General features: G+C 44.8%; 1 protein-coding gene across 1 annotated transcript in view; it reads right to left on the bottom strand.

Annotated features, from left to right (window-relative positions):
- wdr7 (WD repeat domain 7) overlaps positions 1-10858 on the bottom strand; it is a 120372-nt gene that overhangs the window by 54253 nt on the left and 55261 nt on the right. The window contains exon 22 of the mRNA XM_080756100.1: positions 6922-7035. Within this exon, the coding sequence (XP_080612226.1) occupies positions 6922-7035 (114 nt within the window). The remainder of the gene's footprint in view (positions 1-6921; positions 7036-10858) is intronic.

Genomic DNA, 10858 nt, shown 5'->3' with positions numbered 1-10858 from the left:
GAGAGAGAGAGAGAGAGAGAGAGAGAGAGGGAGAGAGAAAGGGAGAGAGAGAGAGAGAGAGAGAGAGAGAGAGAGAGAGAGAGAGAGAGAGAGAGAGAGAGAGGAGGGAATTGGGGGATGGTAGTGGTCAGTGGAGGTAGAAGGAATGAGTGATGGGGAAGGTCAGAGGGGAGAAGGGGAGGGGTGGACGGAGAGAGGAAAATATAGAAAAATGTAGAGGGAGGAAAAAAACGGAGAATGAGATAGAGGGAGGGAGGGGTAATGGAGACAAAATATTATCTAGAAGGCGAGTGCGCGTATGCACACACACACACACACACACACACACACACACAGTACTGTATGTTTCAACATTTTAGGAGGGCAATTTTATAATGCCATTTGACCATTTCCTTGCCATGTTTAACCCCAACGTCTGGGTTGTGTGTGAGCTTGTAGATCAGCCATTTGCGATACCATTCGTATGTAACATTTTAAAGCACTTTCAAAAGTGTTCCAAAACCAGCAGATCTACCAGCTCAGAGTGCTCTAAAAACTGACCTCTGAACACACAATCTGAATCTTTCTTAATTGTAAGAACACTAACTCTTAACCCATTCTGACCGGGCACCCATTTTGGTGTTAGCATCATGTTATGCTTTACCTATTGAAAAATAGCAGATCTACAAGCTCATATCGCGCCACCGAGTGGCGCGATACGAGCTTGTAGGTCTGCTATTTTTGAAAATTCGAAGAACGACTGATATTTTAGAATCTGATCTCAGGTCAGAATGGGTTCATCAGACCAGTGTGTGTCCAGTGGAAACCTCGTATGAATCTGATCTCAGGTCAGAATGGGTTAATTAATGATGTTTTCTTTGCGGGTAATTTGTGTTTTTAGATATTTTAGCATTTCAAAGTGTCTGAAGTCATGGACACTGCTGGTCTCACTACTGGGATTACTACAATGACCATAATGCTTTGCAGCACTCACCCCACCTTGTGGAGAGGGAGCTGTCTTACCGAAACAACATGTAGTCCAGGAAGGAAGTGAGAACAGTGTCCGTGACATCACTGACAATACTAAAATATCTAAAAACACGTATTACACACCATAAACCCCAAGAAAGTGTTCTTGTCTCCCGAACATCATTAAAATAAGATCCGGTTGCAAAAGGGGTGAAGTGGCCCTTTAATTGAGCCTCCGCACAAATACAAAAGTGCCCGGACCGCAAGGCCGGCCAGGCCAGTGCAAGCGTTTTAGAGCAAGCTTTCAGTCATAGAACTTATTCATTAACCTCTCTGGTTTCCTTTCGGATTCCAGCACCTCACCCAAGTGTACTGGCAGATGAGCCCTTTTTAAAACATGAAACAACCATTTTCATTTCTCTGAGGACCGGGAAAATTGTCAATTTCAAATGTCCACTTTATGTCTCAATTTCTACTATATTTGTGGGGACATCTGGCCATGACAAGAATAGTTAAAGGCCAAGTACGCATGCACGCGCGTGTAATCTCACCGAGGCCAAATACATATAAGTCCTATAAAGTTTGAGCACCACTGATCAAAATACGTTTTTCAGATAACCGTTTTCCGAACATTTAGAAAAAAATTGGGTCGGCCTCAGGTCTTAATGGGTTAACACTGTAATACTTGTTGAAAGCCAACTGATGTGAAGAACCAAGCCGTGCAATCATGATTGACAATTAACATAACACAAATTAACTGAATTGGCTTGACGGAAATGTACTTGGTAACTACATTGACTGGACTGATTCAACCGGAATCAAACTGAACTCGACTGGACTGAACTGAATCAAATTGAATACAACTGAATTGAACTGACTGGATTTCCACATGTTACCAATACTGGGCTGGTTTGTGCCTCAACCTTCTTCTGACTCCTTAAATATCTCCTGTCTCACTTTCTACCCCCGTTGTATAAACTCTACCTCTCTCTATCCTTGCTTTGTGAGAGGAAACTAGAGAGAGAGAGGCATGAGGTGTGAGAGGGATGGGCGTGTGTGTGTGTGTGTGTGTGTGTGTGTGTGTGTGTGTGTGTGTGTGTGTGTGTGTGCGCGTGCGTGCGAGAGAGAGAGGATAAAGGGTGGATCTGCTATGGGAAAAGACCTAATGACCTCCCCTGACACTACTGTGGACATCATTACAGTGCGTGCACGCACGCACGCACCCACACACACACACACACACACAGCATTTATGCATGTCAGTGTATCTGTCTTCATTTGTGTGTATGTGGTGTTGCTTTTTTTGGCATGGCTGTCTCCTATGTGTTTGCTTGTCTATTTTTCTGTCTGCTCTTGTGTGAGCGTGCGTGCGTGTTGACAGCTTCAATCTGTGAGCTGCAGCAGCCTCTAGTCTAGGCCATAGCAACAACCAATGTCTTCTCTATAGACATCAGTCACTAAACTGTCTGTCTGTGTGTCTGTGTGTCTGTGTGTGTGTGTGCGTGCGTGTGTGCAGTGCTAAGAGTCAAGGAGATAGGCAGGGTGATAAGTCTATCATCGAGGTAACAAAGCATCCTAGAGTGTTTCACCTTGGTTCTGACTGACAGACTGTCTGTCTGTCTCTCTCTCGCTGAGCATATATCTTCATCACTGTGTGGGTGCATGTGCTGTGTGTGTGTGTGTCTGCCTGTATTACACACCAAAGTTATGATAGTAGTTTTCTTCTTTCAATTTACTTTAATCAAACATACTGTACATGTAAACGAAACGACTGACACATTTACAATACATACAACAGAAACAAAACAAGACAAGACGAGACAATGTACGTACTGTACAATACACACAAGGGGAGATATCTGCCTCTCTTCTCTGATGATCATAATACATAAATACCTCAAAGAGGTGCATCTGCTTCTACAGGTTAAACAGATTTAATTGAATTTAAACAAAGTCAGGTCTTCATTTATATTAGTTGGTATAACATTATGATAGTCGTTTTCATTTTCTTTGGTCTTTACAGTCTCTTTTTCTTTGATTTTGAGACTGTCACTAATTTACTGTCACAACAGAACAGCACAAGAACAGTGCCAACGGTCAAGTTTACTACATATTGCCGGTTAAATGTCTGAAAATAGACAGTAAAGAGGACGCCTGATCACACATTACAAGGACCTTCTAATGAGTGAGGGGCCGTGATTTTTCCAATCATTATTTCAAAACTATAGGCCTACCGGTATGTTTATTTGATTTGAAAGTGAATGAATTCAACAGTGATGATATATTGCTTTCAAACAAGTACATTAAGATATCCAATGGCAAATCTTAACACAATTTCATACAATATATAGTGGGGGTTCCCACTTCATCTCTCCATCTCAGTTAAGGTCCATGGCGTAAAAGAAACCTGTTGAAGACTGATCCATCTATTTTTACTCTCTCCTCTGCTTCCTTCTCTCCCACCTCTCTCTCTCTCTCTCTCTCTCTGTCAGGACTGATAATAGTTATTTTATATTGACACTGACTAGCTCTCTGCCTGACAACACTGTCATCACACTTCCCCGTCTCTCTCTCTCTCTCTCTCCCCCCCCTACATTCACTCAATTCCTTTCCTTGTTATCTCCCCCCCCCCCCCCCCCCCCACAGCATCATCATGGCACCTGAGGGGGCGAGCCATTGAGAAGAGCATGTACCCCAAAATGTCTGTCCGCCCGTGATAAAATCTCTCAATTCACTACACCTGCGATCAGTCTCTTGTACATGCTGCCAGTAGGCCAAAAACAAGACCAACTAAATTGTGTGTCCGTGTGTGTGTGTGTGTGTGTGTGCATGTTTTTTACATCATGCATAAAATCCCATAACGCTCAGGACTTTACAGCGGACGCATTAACCACCCTAGCATCCAGAGGGGCGAACATTAACCACCCTAGCATCCTGAGGGGCGAACATTAACCACCCTAGCATCCTGAGGGGAGAACATTAACCACCCTAGCATCCTGAGGGGAGAACATTAACCACCCTAGCATCCTGAGGGGCGAACATTAACCACCCTAGCATCCTGAGGGGCGAACATTAACCACCCTAGCATCCTGAGGGGAGAACATTAACCACCCTAGCATCCTGAGGGGCCAACATTAACCACCCTAGCATCCTGAGGGGCGAACATTAACCACCCTAGCATCCTGAGGGGAGAACATTAACCACCCTAGCATCCTGAGGGGCGAACATTAACCACCCTAGCATCCTGAGGGGCGAACATTAACCACCCTAGCATCCTGAGGGGCGAACATTAACCACCCTAGCATCCTGAGGGGCGAACATTAACCACCCTAGCATCCTGAACGGCGAACATTAACCACCCTAGCATCCTGAGGGGCGAACATTAACCACCCTAGCATCCTGAGGGCCGAACATTAACCACCCTAGCATCCTGAGGGGAGAACATTAACCACCCTAGCATCCTGAGGGCCGAACATTAACCACCCTAGCATCCTGAGGGCCGAACATTAACCACCCTAGCATCCTGAGGGGCGAACATTAACCACCCTAGCATCCTGAGGGGCGAACATTAACCACCCTAGCATCCTGAGGGGCGAACATTCGGGGATCAGCCATTTTCAGTGAAGAGATTTGGTGTCGAGGGAAGTGCAGACCCGCGGGTACCTCGTTCAACTATACGGTTTTAAATGATTAAGACTTACGCCAACTCTACTCCAGAACACACACACACACACACACACACACACACACACACACACACACACACACACACCCACACCATGTCCAGCTAACTTCCAATGCGCTCAAGTCTAACCCTTTAAAAAGTCCCTGGTTGTTGGTGCGTGACCCACATACAGTCTGTGAGAGAATTGCTACTCTAGCAGTTTTTTTGTTTTGGTTCGTCTATAAGCACCACAGAGCCCCATAGAGCTGTAATGGTATTAGTTTGCACTACAGAGCCCCATAGAGCATACAGAGCCCCATAGAGCTGTAATGGTATTAGTTAGAACTACAGAGCCCCATAGAGCTGTAGTGGTATTAGTTAGAACTACAGAGCCCCATAGAGCTGTAGTGGTATTAGTTAGAACTACAGAGCCCCATAGAGCTGTAGTGGTATTAGTTAGAACTACAGAGCCCCATAGAGCATACAGAGCCCCATAGAGCTGTAGTGGTATTAGTTAGCCGATAAGCTAGGTCGCTCCTTAGAGTAGCCTGGATCAGACGTGGTTTCGGCAGTGTTTGAGTTGATCTACACCAGTGGTTCCCAAACTTTTTCATGTCAAGGACCCCCAAATTGACACTAATTACCCCGCGGACGCCCCATTTGAAAATAAATGCCAAGGACCCCCATAAGAGAAGATGCTTACGGCTCTAGCAGTGGTAACTACATTGCCACTGGGGGACCTGAATCAGGCTACGGTCCCCCATTTAATGGCATTTCTATCTCTGGTACCCCCAATTTATAGTGTACAAGTGGAACCCATAAGGGTCCATTTGGTTCCAAACTATCATTTACCTGGGGACACCCTGCATGGAACTCCCTCAAGGGGAACCACTGATCTACAATACAGCGCACAGTATAGCCTAACAACCCTGTGTTACTTAAACTCTAACTGAGAATGTACAGACGGCAACCAAATGGCAGTGGTTCTCAAATCTTTTTGTGCCAAAGACCCTCAAATTTATATTTATTTGGCCGCGGATACCTAATTCCCCCCGGAAAGAATAGCCAGCATATATAAATGGCTAAAGTGGTTAAAATGATTGTGATTCTATGTTGACTACTTTAGCTGCATGCAGACCCCTTGGAACAATAGACGATTTTGGCCCTATCGACACTTTTATGTGCTTGCACGCGCGTGCATGCATACTGTACATGCATGTGCACGCCTATACACACAGGCGCGGACGCATGCATGCACGTACACATTCTCCCTGTCCTCATTGTTGTGGTCTGTGCACCAACACATTCAGCACCGCAGAGTGAAAATGGAGGGAAGAAAAACACGATGGGTGAAAAATGAGGTCTGAAAAATGATAAATTGTTGGCCATGTCTGTAATATTGACTGGAATGGGAAGGGGGCGAGAGAGAGAGAGAGAGAGAGAGAGAGAGAGAGAGAGAGAGAGAGAGAGAGAGAGAGAGTTAGGGGAGGTAATTACATGAGGAAGACAGGACCGAGAGAGACAGAGAGAAAAACAGAGGCAGATAAGACAGACAGACAGACTTTTGGTACATTTAAAGAAGTCACAGGGAAATGTGACAAAAGACAAATGGACTGGAAAAGTGTGTGTGAGTGTGCGCGTGTGTGTGTGTGTGTGTGTGTGTGTGTGAGTGAGTGTGTGTAATGTTGTTTTCTACCTGTAACGGAGGTGTCAACCATTCCCTAGCGAATAGCACACGGGCATTTTCCAATTCAGCCACCTTGTGTGTGTGTGTGTGTGTGTGTGTGTGTGTGTGTGTGTGTGCATGTGCATCTGTTTGTGCGTGCGGGGACACACACGAGCATGCAGTGAACACCAGACTGCTTTTAACACTGTGTTGACCAGAGTGCTACAATGACACTATGGCACGGCAGGCAAGGTGGGTATGACCCGTTTGTCTCCAATTAACAGCGTCAAGACACAAATACACACACACGCATCCACACACACGCATCTACACACACACACACACACACACACACACACACACACACACACACACACACACACACACACACACACACACACACACACACACACACACACACACACACACACACACACACACACACACACACACACACACACACACACACACACACACACACACACACACACACACACACACACACACACACACACCATCCTGAGATATTACGTTGGCAGCTTGGCACAGATACGCTGTACACACGGACGGACGGACAACAGAATTCCTCGAGCTACTGGCACGTCCGCTGGCGGACACAAAACAACTTATATCAACGACGTACCTGCTGTGATGTCATCATCGGTGACGTCCATTTCCTCTTCAGGAGCCTTGGTTTCTATTGGCTGAGGCTCGGCAGGGGGCGGGATAGGAGGGGCAGTCTCTGTAGAGGAACCAGCTGTAGAGAGAGAGAAACTTTAATACAACTTAGTTTTAAAATAAATATATAAAGCCTCATAATCTTGTTAGCGATTAAGCTCAGAGTCGGACTGAGAGACCATATTTTCATTGTACTCACCTGCAAGACATAATGCAAAACAGATAAATTAATCGATGAATAAACAAGTCCCTTTGTGCTGTCAGGGTCGTGGGAATCGTCCAATCAGAACCCAGACAGCTCTATCACCGGGCAAGAATTGATGTGGTTAATTTCCTGGCTGTGTGTGTGTGTTGTTTGCATGTTGTCTATTGTTGTTAGTGGGTTAATCAGGCTAGGCTTCTGCATGTGGCCTTATTATGGCTATTATCTCACCTAGGCTGGCTCTGGGTGGCCCTGTTAAGAAGCTAATCAGCGCTCAATGAGGGCCCTGTTATCAGCACATTAATGAGCATGCACACACACACACACACACACACACACACACACACACACAATACAGTGAAACGTACATGAACACTATAAACCCGAAGCTGGTAACAGATGCTCTTTGTGAGGTTCTCTGTCCTGATTTGATAAAATCATTATCCCGACCTTAAAATTTATTTTCCCTTTAATTAAAGATAGGACACCCCTGTTACTGAACAAAACACTATATAGCAATAATTGCTTTCAGAGTATAATGCATATAGGTTATTTGATTTTATACGTCTGATACAGTACCCAAGCTTCTCTCTCTGAGCAAAACACCTTGCTTTTTAAAAAACATGTTCCTAACAAACAAACTATCTAGCTTACAAAACAGCACTTTTAAATGAACCCTGAGGATTTTACTGTGTACAAACACACACACACACACACACACACACACACACACACACTCAAGGGTTTTCATTTGGCCCTTATCTGTCCATTGCCAATTAAGACAGGCTTTTTATTAAGGACCTGGGCTAATGAATGGTGCTGCATCTAATGCCCCAGGTCTAATGAACAGAATGCGAGCTAACGTCGCTAGGCTAATGAATGAAGCAACTAAAAGGTGAGACAGGTTAATCTCTGTGAATGCAGCTTAATTAATTAATTACACACAATCATACTACTAATTCCTGCTCTGCTGAAAACACCATTTGGGTTAGGCTACATGTGTGCACACTCTTCTTTTTCTAACCATGCTAATTATCATCATCAGTATTTTGTTATACTATTGAAATCGATAAAAAAGATTGTTAATTTATTGATATAAACATACGGTTTAATATCAGTAACTGAACAATATCCACCACAAGGAAGTACTCTGCACACGCAATAATTATGCATATAATGCAATAATTAAAATAATTATGTTTGTTAAATTGTTAGCATGCATCTGAATGCATATTATGTATAAAATACTGTATATACGTGTTTGTGTGTGTGTGTACAAGGAGTATTCGTATACCATGTGTATGCGCTTGCGCACGAGCGAGCATGTGTATGCATGCGCGCGCATGTGTGTGTGTGTGTGTGTGTAATTAAATTGATTAATCCTGGTTAACATTGTGGTTCAAGTTCCAATTAACCAGGTCACACACCATTGACAGCTACAGCTAATGTTTCCACTCAATGTGGGCTATATCACTACTTCATGGATGGAAGGAGAGGGAGGGAGAGAGAGGATGGGGGCAGAGAGAGGGGGGGGAATCAATCAATGCATTAAAAAAAATATATATATATATATAAGAATTTAGGAAGTAGAATGTAGGAAAACTAGGGGAGGAAGAGTAAAGAAAAGGAAGAGAATGAGGATATAGAAAGCGGACAAAATGACAGAATCTTACACACACACACACACACACACTCTCTCTCTCTCTCTCTCTCTCTCACACGTAATGCCATTTGACAGTATGCCAATACACACCTGCATCAATCCCACACGTTGCCACGATACGGCCCTAAATGAACTTAATTAAAACCTAATTGATGGTCGCCTGTAATTGGACGAAAATACCTATTACTGATACAGTATATCCTTCCAACACATGCATTAAAGCCCTTATAGTGTTCATTTAACGCTGAAGGTGTACAATGGGAACCACCCTTAAGGAGCAGAGCAGTGGTTTTCAACCAGTGGTCCGGGGACCGTCAGTGGTCCTTGGGGCGGTTCCAGGTGGTCCCCAGCTAAATGATGGAGAGTTGGTAACTAAATGGACCCTTACATAGGCCAAATTCCAATACCCCAAATTTCGGCCACTCGCTCACTCTCACTTGGTCACTCCAGCATGGTGGTGTGACGGTGGATTTGGTGACCTGCTGAAATACGTGACCATGTTGTGGACTACACATGACTTACATGGAGGTCATTAAATACTTTGGCTTTAAGTCTTAGACTTAGTTCCTCCCTCTCTGGCGACCCTTCTTGCACCGTGCCAGCTGACACCCATCTCGCTTAGGTCTTCCTTAGCCGTCTGTCTCCATGTCTTCTTTGGCCTCCCTCTCTTCCTCTTTCCACCTTTTGGCATCCAGTCCATTGCTGCAATTGCCGGTCTCTCTCTTGGCAGTCGGAATAACGTGTCCAACCACTCTCCTCCTCCTGTCCGAGACAATGTCAGACAGTGGTGCTACCCCAGCCCTTCTCATCACCTCCTCATTGGTGATGTGGTCTCTCCTTGAGATCTTCAAAATGGATCTGAGGCAACGTCGGTGGCAGACATCCAAATCAAATGGACCCTTATAGATCTTTAGCTCTTGAGAGCGTGAAATGAAACCAAGTGGACCCATAAGGGTCCATTTGGTTTCATTTCATGTACAGATACACTTTTAGCTCTGAGAGTGCACAGATGGAACCCAATGGGTCCACTGGGTTCCATTTCCTCGCTCCCAGAGTAAAATGAAACGGGGTGACAGGGTGAGGAGGAGGGGATGACAGGGAACGGGGGAGGGGAGTGGGGGAGACGTGAAGAGATGTGACCACCTCACCCCAACCCCCCTCCCTCGGTTGGCGTGCTCCAAGGTCACGCTGCCATGTCATTTAGTGACACATGGTTCCCAGCGTGCCTTGTTAACGCAGAGGCCCTGCCACCAGTAGCCAGACACACACGCTACAACCTTCCACACCTTCATGTCTTTGTCTGTCGCAAAGAAACACAGCTTTCTCTCCATTCCATGTGTACTATGCACTCATTTTGCTCCTTAATTTCCCAGAGTCGCGTCAAACTCCTAGAGTGTACAAATCTACTGCGAGCGCGTCCGTTTTGGTTACACTTGCACACTCTCTAGAGACAAGTGTCGCTCAGGGACACCGATAGCAGTGTTTAAGACTCGTAGCACATAGGCTCTGATGCCTGACAGCGGCAGACCTTTGATGCGTGTCATTCCCTGTCTCCCCCTGTTGCCTGCCTCTCTGCACACGATAAAGGCAAGAAAAGACAGGAAACATTACATTACTAAAAGTATTGTTACTGTGTGGGTTTCTTTAAGGATACCTCTGTATGTGTATAAAACAATATTTACACACACCCACAGTCCGCGCACACACACACACACACACACACACACACACACACACACACACACAATATTTCTCTATGTTTTTAGTCCATCATCATCAAAATGGATATATATATATATAACTATATATGTACTAATTCCAAAATGTTCATTTTTCAGGAAATTGCCTCATCAAAGTTGGTATTGTGACTTCATATATTGTCAATTACAATTACTTAGTTTGTTTCTGACCGGAGAGATATGCGACCGTATGTGGCCGCTAGAGATCAATGCAATACTGAACACGTATTGAAGCGCTGCCACAGTGCAAATGTAAACACAACGTAACAAGACTATAACTCCAAATGATTATGGATGG

The sequence above is a fragment of the Protomyctophum bolini genome (genome assembly GCF_963924005.1).
Source record: "Protomyctophum bolini genome assembly, chromosome: 22".
NCBI lineage: Eukaryota > Metazoa > Chordata > Actinopteri > Myctophiformes > Myctophidae > Protomyctophum > Protomyctophum bolini.
The sequence above is the reverse complement of the archived record's forward strand: the minus strand, read 5'-3'. Positions and strand labels throughout refer to the sequence as shown.